The sequence below is a fragment of the Trematosphaeria pertusa genome, assembly GCF_010094035.1.
Source record: "Trematosphaeria pertusa strain CBS 122368 unplaced genomic scaffold BU26scaffold_15, whole genome shotgun sequence".
NCBI classification, from domain to species: domain Eukaryota; kingdom Fungi; phylum Ascomycota; class Dothideomycetes; order Pleosporales; family Trematosphaeriaceae; genus Trematosphaeria; species Trematosphaeria pertusa.
The window spans coordinates 1,204,669-1,218,847 of record NW_022987226.1 but is presented as its reverse complement, the minus strand read 5'-3'; the positions used below and the strand labels follow the sequence as shown (position 1 = coordinate 1,218,847).

Here is a 14,179-nt window from a genome sequence, read left to right as displayed (position 1 = left end):
AACAACTTATGTGCGTCCAAATGGAACGGCTGGCAGCGTTTGAATGGAAATCGAGCGATGCAAGGCCAAAATCTTTTTTTTTTACTCCAGCTGCGCGCCGTCTTACTGGACCTTCTTCAGCTTAGCCAGCTTCCTCTCCCTCCTCCGCTTAGCCGCCTCAGGACCAGCCTCGGTGTCTAGGAAGTAATCCCACCACCTGAAGCTGCTAGAGTAGTTGCCAATGAAGCGCTCGTGGTGGACGTCGTGATGTTCAGCGCCGGCCCAGAAGGGAAGGAAGTGATGCAGACTCCAAGGGAACTCGTAGCCACTGTGAGCGTCGATGGCCTGGAAGAGGCGGAACACAATCCAGAGATACATGGTCAGAATGTGCAAATCCCCGGTAATGGCGCACCAGGCAATAGGCGCTCCAACTGTACCGAGACCGAGAACCATGACTTCGATGGGCGAGGCGTATTCGGCAGCCAGGCCAAACGGAGCAGAGTATTGATGGTGGATCTTGTGGATGTTCTTGTATAGCGGTCCCCAGTGCATGGCGCGGTGTGTCCAGTAGTGCCAGGCGTCCTCGAGCACGAAGAAGACGGCGATATGGAAGGCCATCTTGTAGATGCTGGGGAACGGGACGGTGGTGCTCAGACCAAAGAACTGGCACATAGGGTGGAAGAACCAGATCTGTGGGAGCTCGACGGTAAAGTGGGAGAAGAGGACGAGAAGAGCGCACTGCCATTGTTCCCAGGCGGTGGGGATTTTTTGCTGGTATTGTCGTCAGCTATTATATATGGCAAGAAGCGCGCACCACGTACCTGCTGAATCTTGTACCTCCTGAACCATGGAATGGCATCGATTATGATCCATGGCAACGATCGCCCGAAGTACACAGCCTCGTGCATGACAAAGGACATGATGCCTGTCGCAAGCACATCATTTTGCATGTATGTGTACCATGCAAGCCACATTTTTTCGGCGTAATTGAGCGAGACATTGTACTTGGAGATCTCCTCGAACGAGCCCCAGTACGTGTGCTGCGCCATTGGCGACAAGACCGTTGTCGAATTCCTGGCGCGACGTTAGCAATTGTTGCGATGCGATAGGAGATATCGGGTTGAGGTACATTCTGCTGGCTGAATAGACCAAGTGAAACTCGATACAATTTCAGGGTCGAAAGGGCCGAGGGAAGGAAGCACTGCAGAGGACGGTGAGCGGAGGAGGCGTCCAAGTGCAGTGGTGAAAGACGAGAACAGGCGCAGGCGGGTTTAAAATCGAGGTCGTTGAAGGTCGATCGAGCCACTTTCGCACTGTCAGGGACAGCCCGTTCCGAGATTTAGCGTGCGCCGACCTGCTGGCGCTATTCCCTTTACGACGCCGCACCCCGCCAATCAGACGCCTTGGATCGCCGTCATTTGCCTCACCGCCTTCTGCTCCGTGGTGTTATTTTTCAGTTGGCCGGTTCCTTTCCTCCCGGAATGCGGGAAACGAAAGACTCTCAGCAAATACTCGTCTTCTCTCACGTCACTGTCGCCTTATTCGCTCCTTTTTGCGCTCTTAAAAATCTACCGTGCAGTATCTAATCCAGACGGCCATCGTTCGTGGCGGTGCCGTGGCAAGATACAAGACTTGCTAAAACAGATTCCATATTCTTTTCTCAAGCTCATGAAATGCCTCTCCCTTCTCTGGTTGCCCTCATAATCGCCCGCATGTGCGACCGTGTTTGACGCTCAAACGCAGCATATGCCCCGACCCAGCCTTATCCGCCGTATACGGTAAAACAGAAGGGATTATCCATATGTTCCCGGTCTGGCGTCGGACAGATGACGATTGGCGATGGTGTTGTTGTCGTTGCTCTGTCGTTTGGTTCTGTGCGCCTCATTGCGAATATAGACGGCAGTCGGGACAGGTCGAAAGGTGTAAGCAGGTAGTGTAAAACCACAGCCAGAAGGAGTATGGCCGCAGCTGAGAGTATCCGCCAACGGTACGCAGACATGTTGATGCAAGTGCTGGCCATTATGACGTAGGAATGAATTCTGCTCGTGTAGACCTCGGGAAGATGGTAGTCGCTGAAGTCGATAGTCTCGAAGTGCCAGTGAGGCCACCTTCCGGTTGACGTTTGATGGTGACCTGGCAGCAAGACCGCAAACCGGAGCCGCAGCGCTGATACAGAAATGGTTTACGTGGCTCGACTCCTGCGCTGAAGGATGTTGAGTGTGGCGAGGATGGCGAGGAGAAGATTGCCTAGTGACCTCGAGCGGCTAGTCTATTTCAGGCGGTAGTGGCGTGATACTCGTTAGGCGCCACTTTGCTCAGCCACTCACTCACTGTCGTTGTTTCGCAACTAACTTCGAACAGCGTAACAAGCACGAGCGACACTCCTTAGTCGAACGGCGTAACAGTTCCACCACCGTACAGGAGCAATATCGGAAACGTGGCCAGGAACCGCTCCTACAGGTTTATTCAACGAGCGAGCGGCAAAGATGTGAATCAGCCTACCGCACTGCGCCCCAAGGAGGCGAGACTTAGACCCGTGACGAAGCCCAGAGGAGACCAAAGGGCCTATGCTCGTTCCAGGCACTACATGCGGAAGTAGTAGGTAAGGAGGGAATCCAAACGCCTCGGACTCGACAGACACCTACGATTCCAGTGGAGAGACCTGTATGTTCACGAGTCTGCAGTAAAGAGAATGTTGTATTGACGTTTCAGACAGAAGATTTCCCCTGTGCTTCAGAATCTACGCTTCAAACTGAAGGAGCAGTTCAGAGAGATCCGCTGAGGATACCTGGCATGTACTACAGCAGCACTACCACCATGAGGATTCAAATTCCTTCGAGTACGCTTACGAGCCTTTTAATTACCAACCTCAAGACCCAAGAATGGGAAACCTTCGGGGATCCTGCATTCGTATGCGGGGCTGCAAAGGTGGCTCGGTCACACTGGAACGCTGCTTCTTCGTGGTAGGAGTCAAAACAAGCAAGTTATACCTAGAAATGCGAGGATGAGCCAATGCCGGTCATACATCACGGTGAAGACCATTGCTCGGCTGATCAAAGTGGATTCGCGCCCAGCTTCACATCTGTGCCTCTCAAGGGATCAGACATCTTACCTGCAGTATTTGGGGGAGTTCGGCTGGCCTCAGCAGGCTATCTGGCCAGTTCCTCTGTCTCCTTTCTCGTCCGCGGTATAAAGAGCCACATGAATCACAACTATGAAATTCCAGGTACGACGGCTCCGCCTTTATCTGCGTTCCTGAAATCTTTATATCATGCGATCAAAATTCATCTACAAGTTTCTTCTCCTGCCACAACTCGTTTCCACACGCACACTCCCCCTTTTGACGAGGGAGCGTGAAGATGGGAATGACACCATCGAAGGGGTAGACATTACGTACTCCGGCTGCGACGGTATCAATCCGAGAACGGGCCATAAGATGTCGTGGGACATCGCGAATGCGTGGGACGACGCGATCAAAATGGCCCAAGCGATTACGGAAGTTGACATGGCCAAAGACATTGGCGCTTTCGATTGTAGGTATACTACCAGGAGCGCATGATTGACTGTAATTCTCTCCAAGAATCAGGCTGATGAGCATCAAGTCTTTGGACCTGGCTTTCAGACTGACGGCAAAGGCTATAAAGTCCTCAGCGTTTACGATAACATGGCCACATTTGGCCGAGCTTTCCTCTGGGGATGGCGAGTTAACGCTTTCTGCGAGCCTGAGGATCAGAACCTCTTCGACATCTGCAAACGCGGAGCCGTCGCCTACCAATGGGATACACTCTGTAAGGATGGTCGCTGTCCTTGCAGTTCGCGCGACGCAAAAGGCAACTGTAACGCCAAAGGCGATAAAGGGATTGTTAAGGATCCTGATAAGTCGTACATTAACATCATGTTCTGCAATGGCTTCTTCGCGTACCCGTCCCTAGACGAAGTTATTAAATACGGTAAGACGAGCCCGGTTGAAGAGAAGTACAATTTGAACAGCTATTGGGACAACCGAGGTAAGCGCTCTCTCAACGTGGAAATCAAGGCCTCACTGAACATTTCCCAAGGCAAGATCCTGTTCCACGAACTGGCACACGGTGCCACGGTCACCTTGAAAGTGAATGACAACCTGCTAGTCCAGGACATCTCTATAAAGATCAAAAGTTACGTGAGGAAAGATGATGGGACCTACATTGAGGTATTCAAATGGGTCACGGCCTATGGAACGCTGAACAGCAAGGTCTTGGCACGTACTATCGCCAACCACAACTTCGATTGGGTATGTATCAGGAATCATGAATAGCTCGGCATGAGAGCCTCGGGTTGAGTTCGCCGGTGGGCTTGCTAAGATATTACTAGGTGAGAAGGAATGATGACAACTGGAGCGCATATGCCCTTGGTAAGTTCCCTCCTCTTTTTGATTCTTGTATCAATCAACTATCCGTTCGGACCTCGAAATCCTCCCACCCAAATACCTATTGACGGTTCCCATGTTCAGCCAAATACGTCGAGTCGCAAGTCGGTGTGTACCCAGTTCTTCCGCTTGCAGACGGCCATGCGTATGACAAGAGCACCGAACCTCCTGAAGATGCCACGTTCTTAATCACTTCCGACGGCTGGATGCTGAACGACGAAACCTTTAATGGCGACACTAAATTCAATACCTCTATGTATGCGTCAGTTTCGGGTGAGCCAAACCAGACACTCGAAGATCTTACATTCAGGCCCGATTCGGACTATCCAGACTGGTACATCAAGCGTTTGGAGGATGCGCGGAAGGGGATTTTCCCTGAGGATACACCAACATCAACGCCAACGCCCACTCCGACGCCCACTCCAACACCACCACCACCACCGCCGCCGCCGCCGCCGCCACCGCCGCCAAAAACAAAAGCCCTGTCAATCATTCTGCAGAACTATATCGATGAAATCACGAACGAAAACAAATGGCTCTTCTTCACTACAGATGTCGGTGTTTCTGCCCTTTGCCGGGACGACACTGAGGCCATCTCTCAAGTAACGACGACAGAGGACCCCTCTATGGTGGACAATCCGCCCTGGCCAGGGGGCACGTTTCCTCTAGATCTCTACGGTATGCACTGCGAGTACAAGAACGATGGAACCAATGCGGGGGCACTATGGTGCCCGGATGGACCAATTTCCTGCCAGGAGGACAGTGGGAAAGGGAGCGGGAAGGGGACGCAGTGTAACGATCCGATCTTCTGGAACATACAGCAACATCCAGTCGCTTTTTGCGAGTGGTAGGAGATGGGGAACCAGATGGAGACGCCCTTTCGTGGAGCGGTGCAAACCATGGCATTCCAGATGCGAACAGCTTTTGACGTTCTTTCTATTCTTGCTTGGCGAGGTTAGCAGATACATTGTCTCGTACTTTCTTCGTAATGAATCCGTTGATAGAAGTAAATCACAGCTATTGCGCTAGCCGCAAACTGACGGTCCTTCCAAGCATATGCGTTAGCCGTAGACCGAGTATCCGCGAGTGGAGTTGATCGTCAAAAGGAGGTCTTCCGTTCCACGAGCAATGAAAATGCTGGCATGACGGTGCAGTTCGATGACGAGCTTTTTGGAGGGTAGTCACCTTATGTACAGAGAAGGAACGGTTAAGACTCTGGCAACGCAAGGCGGCCATAGAGTGTGTGTGTTTGTAGTACTGTAAACTCTTGCTTCAGCCAGGTCCTCTATCGCTTTCTGGGTTGCCTCGTCGAGCACAAAGTGAAGCTCTCTCCCGAGATCTCAGCCTCCTGTGTGCCGGCGACCTCGGGACTGGCCGACTTTTGTGGCTTGCACCGCCGGCGGACGCTGCTCGACCGGCGAACCCTTTTCAACCGCCTCTTGCGCCTGCGCGGCCTCCTTCACTAGGCGCAGGGAGAGTGACGGGTGGGATAGCTTGATGGTCGGCATTTAATGTGTACCTAGGTCCGAACCTTGCTCGCGGGAAGTCTTGAGTAGATCTATCTAGTACTACTATAACTTGCACAGAGCGTCAGGACAAGATCTACGGCTTTTGCTCATTGTTCAAGGAGCTCGAACGTTTCGATGTTGACTATGGCAAAGACATTTACAACCTCTACTATCGAGCCTGCCAAGCTCTCTTTCCGGTAGTCAAGGGATATGGAACGAATTCAAACGCCGCGCTTCAACTGCTTCGAAACCTCGGTCTCGGTCCTATTGATCTAGTATGGGGCGGGAAAGCACAATTCATATCTTCGGCCGATATCCAGGCCGTCGTCGCTCGCCAAGCTATCGCAGCACCAGAGCATCAAACCTCGCAACCGAGTCTCGTTGGAATCTGCTCCCACTGCAGGAAGAGCTTCGAGCTTGTAGCGACGGAATCGCCTCCAGATAAAACCAAATTCTCGGAAGGATTGTACTCTATGATGTTGTGCTACAGGCATTTCATGGGTCACGAAACGTGGTTACCGAACAGTGGCAAGCTCGATCATATCTTCATATACCCTCAAAAGTGCAGGAGGATGGCTGCTGATGCTTGGGCTAGCGATGAAAGATCTTTGATACGGTTGGATGCGGGAGAGGTACCCCTCGATCGTAATCATACACTGAGAGACATCTTTGGAATTGTTAAATTACATCTCGACTATTACTACTTGTACGATGTCCATGGACCGAACCCACAATATCGGGACTATGAATGGAACCTCAACGACCGCCTCCAGAAGTCCTTCAAGGCGCATCTGACTCGCTCCTCAACCCCACCGCCAATAGCCATGGAAATGCTCGATATATTGCAGCTTAAGGACGCAGCGAAGCTCAAGTTTTGTTGGAGTACAATCGCCAAGCTTCCTAATCGGGCACTAGCGCCACAGAGATTTCTTCGATTTCTCGGAGCTATATACACTCAATACAATACACCTCACCCCAAACATGCTGTATTCCTCAATTGCCTACTTCAACAAGTTTTACCTAGCTTTGCGGCGGGAAGGACTGCTAGTCTAGTTTCCATGGTCGTAGTGTCCGGTAATAAACCCGATAAGTCGACTCTGGCGCTACTTGGTTGGTTCAGCGGTGTAATCGACGGATGCGATGGTCTATTTGCTTCAGAAGTACCCTCTGTATATAGCACGAGAACCATAATCCTGGGCTGTCCCAGGAAAAACTCAAAACGATGCTTCAGCTTCCAAGCCCGAACCGCTATCATCGTAATAACTTTGCTGTTGCGAGACATTAGTTGAATCTAGAACACTCGCCCGTAGTGTATAAGTGCGGGCGGGTTTGTAGGTATTACCATGAGCTTATGCGGCTTCTAGCGGATTGGCAGAGGGCGTATAATAAGGGGACGGATGGTAGAGGGCGGTGGGCGGGGAAGGCGAAATGTAAGCTATGAGGGGGCGGTGGCGTCAGTGCCAGTTAGAGGGTCGATCGGGCTGCGGTGGCGTTGTAAGTATTACCATGAGGACCTGAGATACGTCTTGCTAAGGTTTGTAAGGTCGAATGAATGAATGGAGGCTAGAGCGTTTGCGGGCGACCAAGGGGGAACTCTTGGAATGTCTGCATTGCGAGGAGAACCATAAGAGACTAGAAGTGTTAGGAATTTGCTGTATAAGCGCACATGTTTCTTAAGTAATAAATCGAATTGGATATGTCTCCTCGTATGCTAGGTTAACGAGGGCCCCTAGGGCAGAGGCGGAGGTGTAAGGCGGTGAGATAGATGGAGTGTGTAGGTGATACCTTCAAGGGGAAGGTTATAACGGTAGAGGAAAACCCTTTTCTTCTACTTCATTCACAGTCATTCCTTTGAAACGAATAACATACTTCCACCGTCGAAAAAAAATTATTCTCACCAGTAGCTTCATGATACACGCTCAGGACAACATGTGTTCTACATACACCGGAGGTTACACAAACAAGTTTGCCAACATCCCCATACTCTTTCCCTTCCACTCTTTCTCGAAGTTGTAAATCGCAGGGTGACTGACGCCATGCATTGGTGTAAAAGAGAGAGAGAGAGAATGCTTCATAAGTACATAAAAAGCCGTCCATGACCAAACAAGGAGAAGGGGGTACTTTAGCAGCTCGTTATGAGTATCTTGTTCCAATTCCAACACGAAACGCCAAGCTCATTTGCAGTCTACAAGAGGTGCGGATTGACAAGCGCGACAAGCCAAGCCAAGCGAAGAGAGCGCTAGGTAGGAGAGACGTGACTACTCAATAGATAAGTTGCCGTGTGTCGTGGTGGTAGTCCGACGCCAGAAGCCCCAAACCCCAATTCCCTGCTATGCTTTACCTTTACGTTCCTTCACGCCATCCATCCCTCTTCCCCCTTGAAATATAAGCCATGCCGTCGTTTCTCATCGCGCGGTGCGAGCTCCATAGCTATTATCGCGTCTTCTTGACCTCGCTCGCCCATCCCTCAATCCCCTCTCCCTTGCTCCCCACCGGAAAACCCAAATTCACGTTCTCCATGCCTTTCGTTTCCTTCAAGAAGTCGTGTCCGGCCATGCCTCCCGCGTTCGCGCGATCCACGGGCAGCAGTTCCAACATGGGTAGCAAAAAGCCGCTAATCCGCTTGCTATCCTCCACGCTGAAATGATACTTCTCGTGGAGGACGTCGGGCAGCGCCCAATGGCGTAACCGGTGAATGTTCCGCAGCTCGCCTTTGCGGTTGAAGATTTCTTGCGACCATTTTCCGGACATGCAGAGGGACTTGGGGAAGGCGCCAAGGAGCTCGATGATTTGCGCGATGTGGTCGTCGTCTTTGCCGTACTTGGTGCCGGATTGCGGGTCGAAGAGGTAGTCTCCTGTTATTAATTCGAAGACCTGGAAATGTTAATATCCCGGCTTTTGCATCAATCACAAGGGCTGCATACCATTGCGGCCATACTCCAGACATCGGTACTTGCTCCCCACTTGCTGCCTAGAATAACTTCAGGAGACCTGTACTGTCTGGTCTGGATGTCATTGGTGAAGTGGTGGCCGACCCAGCATGCGTTACCAAGATCCGCGATCTTGACTGAGATCGTTTCGAAGGCGAGGTCTTCCACCATCTTCTCGCCGGAGGTTTCTGTTTTCGAGGAGGAGGTGGTGCTGGATTTATCGAGGCTGATACCGGAAACTTCTTTGGTTAAGAGGTCACTAGATTATACATCAGTGGCGATCATGCAGCCGTCCCAGAAGCGACTTACGCAGTCTTTTCTCGCTGCTTCTGAACGTCATCGTCGCTGGTCGTGGGTTGCTTGATGCCAAGTCGTTCTGCCATAGACAGGCCGGCAGACGGTGACGAAGTGCCTAGCGCACCACTCATTACAACACCGTCTTGCGCAGGTGGGCTCAAGCCAGTGACGGGGGATTCTTTACCTGTATTCTCGCTTACGATCTTGTTGAGGCTCTGGGTGCTACCGGGAAAAGTGGCGAGATCGGAGTGGTTGAAGCTGGCGTTGAGCGGACTGGGGAGCGGCTGGCTTCCTGTGATAAGCGTTCTCCGTCTCCGCCGGCCGTTTGGGTTGCTCCGTTCGTTATCCTTCTTCGGGTCGTCCTTGACGTACGTTTTGACAATCTGCTCAACGTCGCCGATCTCGATGAGGACATTTTCGGGCTTCAGGTCGGTGTGGATGATGCCGCATTCCCGGTGGAGGTAGTCGAGGCCGAGCAGAACTTGTTTCGTGATCTGCTTGACCAGCGGCATGGGTATACCGCGATGATTCCAGCGCTTTATTAAACCAAGCAGATTCTCTCCCAGCACCTCAAACACCATGCACACATGGACGCCGTTGGGGCCCTTGTGGTTGAACGAGTCGAGCAGACTGACGACATGTTTGCGGCCGGGGTGCTCCTTGTTCGCATCGACGACCTTTTTCAGCAGCTTGATCTCGTCGAGGGCGGTTTCGGTGTAATGCGCGGCGGAGCGGACGACCTTGAGCGCGACGTGCTTGCCGGTGGTGTTGTCTCTCGAGAGCCAGACGGTTGAGAAGTGGCCCCACCCCAGCTTGCGCACCACCGTGTACTTGCCGTCTTTGTAGTCCTCCCCGACCTGCACTGGGTGGTAGCCGCCCTTGCAGTAGTCTTCGGAGTCTTCTTCGTCGGCGGTGTTCTCGGCTTCGTCGACAGAGGACGAGGAGGACGATGGCGAGTGGCTCAATTGGTTTGTGTACATTTTGTGGTGCGCGAGGGGCGACGACGTGTTTTGGACACTGGGAGAGCAAAGTCAGCAAGGTGCATCCTGCGGGCGAGGCGTGGAGGGTGGCGCGGCGGGGAGTGGGTGTTTGGGCAGCGCGGGGGATACGCACTTGTAGTGAAAGGAGCTGGCAGAGGCGGGGGGTTCGTTTTGGCTGGTGGTGATGATGGGCTTCAGGTCCTTCTTCTGGCGCTTCTTGTTGCCCCCGTTCCCGTTCGCGGCCTGCGCGACCTGCTTCGCCTTGTTGATGGCGGCCTTTTTGATGGTGTCGGCGCCATTCATCATGGCTTCCCCGCCGCAAGCGCACTGGGCTCAGAGAGGGCGTCGAGGGGTGCTGCGATGCGGTCAGGCGCTCGGGACGCGTCGGGCTGCTGGGCTCATGGGTGTCGGCGAGGGCAGGCGTCGAAGAGGGAAGAGGCGAGAGGCAAGGCCAGCGCAAGCGGCCGTCGTAGCACTGCGCTGCGATTTCTCAATTGCTGGAGATCGGCTTAGGCGCTCGTCTCGTCGGGCCTATCCTAGCACGCCCGGCCCCTGGCTGTGATTGGGCGGCGCGCTGGGGCGTTGCTGCGCTCGGTGCGGGTGTCGGCGGCCGTGGGCACGGCGTTTGCGCGAGGATTGCGAGGATTGCGGGCGAGGGAGGGTGCGCGCTGGAGGGCGAGTGCTGGTGTTGAGTCGGACGGCGGCCAGGGCATGGGCGGCGGGCGGGTTGCAGGTTCTCAATAACGGGCTGGGGCAGACGTCGGAGCGGTAAGACGCACGCCGCCAGCAGCGATGATGCAACCGCGCGCCCATGAAACAGCGACGCCAGCCCGGCTTTCCGCCTGCTGCCCCGAATATCAACCCACCCGCGATGCACTCCCCCTCAGCGACTGTAACCTCGCAAGGCCTACAACCTCTACAACGGCCCGCCTGGCAGCCTGCTTCTGCTGCGTGCCGCTGAATCAGTGCATGAAATTGCCCGCTTGATTTGGCCACTCGCCCCCCACCAGGTCCTCCGAGGAGCTCACGGCTGGCAGCATATCCAGAAAAGTCTTATTGCTACCCCCTATCTGAAGATGCTCGCAAGCTATGCCCGTGGCATACTAGAAGTGTATTGCGCTTTCCCTTGGATATCAGGCAATCTTCCCCAGTCAACCCAGGGAACGTGGATGATAGTCGTACCGAGTTCAACCTGAATCTCACTGCAGATACTCTATCAGACACAGTAAGACACATACTTCCCCCTTTGCCGGGCAGTGGGATCGCCTTCGTTCCATTAATCTACTCGGTGACACGCCTTGCTGTGTAAATCTGTAGATCCCCGCTCGCGCGGGCGCCATAAATACCTCAGTCCTCGTCTCCATGTGTCCTATAATACAAAGCAATATGTGCAGCTGCAGCCCCTCCCGCCCTTGGACTGAGCGCTCCTGCGAGACTGCAGCTAGACATCCTCCGTGGAAGCCTAAAGTCTTGCAGATAGGACTACAGCCAGTCCTTTTACCGTCCTGCCGGTGCTAATAATGTACATGTAGAGAACCTGGCTCCGATCGCTATGCAAAATACTGCCGAATACAAAATCAAGAAGAACAAACGCGGCGCATGGGGTATCGGGGCGGGAGTGCTAGGGCTGCACCATGATCCAGATAGAGATGCCCATGTCTCACAAGCAGAGCCGCACGGCTAACTACCTGGCGGAGACGGCAGCCATCCATTTCTGCTCATCCTTCCTGCAAGGCGTTAGCAGCAGACTTTTGACGGGCGCTGTCATGCTTACTTGTCAAAGTGAAGAAGCATCCCCAAAACCGGTATCAGCTGCTGCTGATATTTCTTGTCTTTCTGTTCAAGGAACTGCAGCAGCACGTTCTTCAGGTACACGTAGTCAACGCCACCAGAACCTGCAGCTTCCCCGGGTTGCGCAGAAGGGGCCCGAGATGGTGGCGTAGGAGAGGCGAGCCGTGATCGCGGAGTTTCCAGCGACGACCTTGACGACTGCACGTTGGAGTTAGGAGCCTGTGTCTTCATTGTCCGAAGCTCTTCCGACATCGTCTTCTGCACGTCAGCACGTCGCTCAGTTACGGAGTAACAAGACTAACCTTGCTCGATTTCTGAAGCCTCTCAAGGCGGGTCTGCGTCTCATCGAATGCACGACGCAAATCAGCCTTCTCCTTCTCTAGATCACGGGCCTGCCTCTCGCTATCATCGAGGGCGTCGCGAAGCTGGCTCATAACGGCCCGAACTTCCGCCACTTCTTCGTTGGCTTGCGCCACTCGTCGTTCGAGATCCTCCTTCTGCCTCCGCAGCTCCCTCTCCGAAGATGCTAAGTCTTCCTTGTCCTCCTGGGCTCGCGCAAAGGCACGCTCGGCATCGCGAACCTTCTGTTTAAGCTCTTCCAGCTCCCGCGCGCGGCGTCGCCCGAAAGTGTTGGCCTGCTCTTCAGCCCGTTCCCTCTCCTCCACCGCAATGTCTAGGCGTTCTTGCATCTCCCGCACACGAGCATCGGCTCTGCCTTGAGCATCCGCCAGTAACCTCCTCATAGTCTCTGCTTCGCGGCTGCGTTCGCTTAGGAGGCGATGCGCGTCTGCTAGCTCCTCTTCCAGACTTTCGCTTCGGGCGCGAACCTCTTTCATCTGGGTACCTATCTCTTGTGTTTGATCCTGCATGCTGTTCATAAGGTCTTGCGCGCTAGCATATTGAGCAGACTTGAGCTGTATTTCATCCCTCAGGCCCTCAGCTTCACGCTTGAGCTTCGCAACCTCCTGCTCCAGATCGCGAAGTGTGTTGCGAGACGTCTTGAGATCCTCTTGTGTTTTGGCGAGGTCCTTCTTCAGCGTGTCGCGGGCTTCGACGGCATCATCGCGGTCGCTCTCCGACTTCTGGAGGTCTCTCTGGATTTTTCTGTTTGTCTCTTCTAGAGCAAGTCTTTGCGTGGTCTCTTGCTTGATCTTGTCATTCAGCGCCTTGATATCACCATCCTTGTCGGATACCTGGGATCGATAGGCCGCAATCTCGGATTTGAGGTCCTTCTCTCGGCTTTCCAGGCGCCGAAGGTCCGCTGTCTTCGCTGTGAGTTCTTCCTTCGTGCTCCGCAACTCGGCCACCTCTTTGCGGAGGGACGTAAGCTCGGGTTGCGCCTTTTGAAGTATTTCCCTCATATCGGTGAGATCCTTGAACCGTGACGCGGCGAGCTGTTCAGCTACAGATAGATCAGTTTGTAACGAGTCGGCCTTCGCTTTGAGTTCTTCGAACTCTGCAGACAAGGCTTCCTTCTCTTGTTCCGAGCTTTCGTGAGCGGATTTCCCGGTGCGCAAATCCGCAATTTCCTTCTCAAGATTGGAGAGGTTCTCTTGCAGTGCGGATTTCTCTGCCTGTAGTTCCTTGACCTTGTCTTTCGCAGCGGTATGCTCTTGCCCAAAGTCAAGCAAATCCTGCCTCAAGGTCTCAATCTCTTCCTCCATGTCCTCCTGATCTTTCAGCTTCTTCCTTAGCGCATCAATAGAGGCGCCCTTTTCTGTAACCTCACCCTCCAGTCTCTCAATTGCTGCAACTTTCGCCTCTAGATCGGACTTGAGCTGGGAAACAGTCTTCTGTGCTTCCTGCAGTTGAGAGAGCGAGAACTCGGCATCACGTGGACTGAGAAGGCCATTGGCGTCGCCGGCCTCGCTCGGCGTCCCTTCCGCTGCAGATGCGTCTGCTCCTTTACCACCCTTCTTCTTCCTTTTGTTCTTCTTCTTAGAGGGCGCAGCTTCGTCGGCCTTCACAGGCGGAGTTGCGGCTCGATTCGAAGCCTCTGATTGGGTTGTCTTGGCAGCAGAAGTGGCTTCCAGGTCCTTCTTCGCTTGCTCCAGGTCTGAAAGAGCCCTGTCCCGCTTCGATTCCACGTCTTTGATTTGTTCGCGCAAGTTGTTGACGAGACCATTCAAGGTCTCGTTTCGCTTCTCGCTTTTCGCTTGTGTGCCGCGGAGCTGGGCCAGGTCGGTCTCGAGCTTCTCCACCTGACTGCGTAGCGTATCCTGCTCATGATTTTCGACTAACTCTTCCCCTCTTGTAGCATGTAGCTCTTCCAGCTCTTTCGTCGTCGCG

General features: G+C 53.6%; 4 protein-coding genes across 4 annotated transcripts; 2 read left to right on the top strand and 2 right to left on the bottom strand.

Annotated features, from left to right (window-relative positions):
- Positions 1 to 102: 102 nt before the first annotated feature.
- On the bottom strand, positions 103 to 1,028 carry BU26DRAFT_509366 (uncharacterized protein; the record flags this gene model as incomplete). Its single annotated transcript, XM_033827142.1, has 2 exons — positions 103 to 750; positions 801 to 1,028. The coding sequence occupies 2 exons, from the start codon at positions 1,026 to 1,028 to the stop codon at positions 103 to 105; spliced, it is 876 nt and encodes a 291-aa protein (XP_033679482.1).
- Positions 1,029 to 3,098: 2,070 nt separating this feature from the next.
- On the top strand, positions 3,099 to 5,389 carry BU26DRAFT_103087 (uncharacterized protein). The gene is made up of 5 exons (XM_033819303.1): positions 3,099 to 3,512; positions 3,582 to 3,986; positions 4,038 to 4,249; positions 4,330 to 4,369; positions 4,469 to 5,389. The coding sequence occupies exons 1-5, from the start codon at positions 3,251 to 3,253 to the stop codon at positions 5,233 to 5,235; spliced, it is 1,686 nt and encodes a 561-aa protein (XP_033679481.1). The 5' UTR covers positions 3,099 to 3,250; the 3' UTR covers positions 5,236 to 5,389.
- A 2,768-nt stretch (positions 5,390 to 8,157) lies between these two features.
- Positions 8,158 to 10,191, bottom strand: BU26DRAFT_103047 (serine protein kinase-like protein Sky1). Its single transcript, XM_033819302.1, has 3 exons — positions 9,132 to 10,191; positions 8,817 to 9,081; positions 8,158 to 8,766 (listed from the first exon to the last, which is right to left on the bottom strand). The coding sequence occupies exons 1-3, from the start codon at positions 10,097 to 10,099 to the stop codon at positions 8,326 to 8,328; spliced, it is 1,674 nt and encodes a 557-aa protein (XP_033679480.1). The 5' UTR covers positions 10,100 to 10,191; the 3' UTR covers positions 8,158 to 8,325.
- On the top strand, positions 10,192 to 10,776 carry BU26DRAFT_103046 (uncharacterized protein). Its single transcript, XM_033819301.1, has one exon. It carries the CDS (start codon positions 10,284 to 10,286, stop codon positions 10,659 to 10,661), a length of 378 nt encoding a protein of 125 aa, XP_033679479.1. The 5' UTR covers positions 10,192 to 10,283; the 3' UTR covers positions 10,662 to 10,776.
- Positions 10,777 to 14,179: the final 3,403 nt, after the last annotated feature.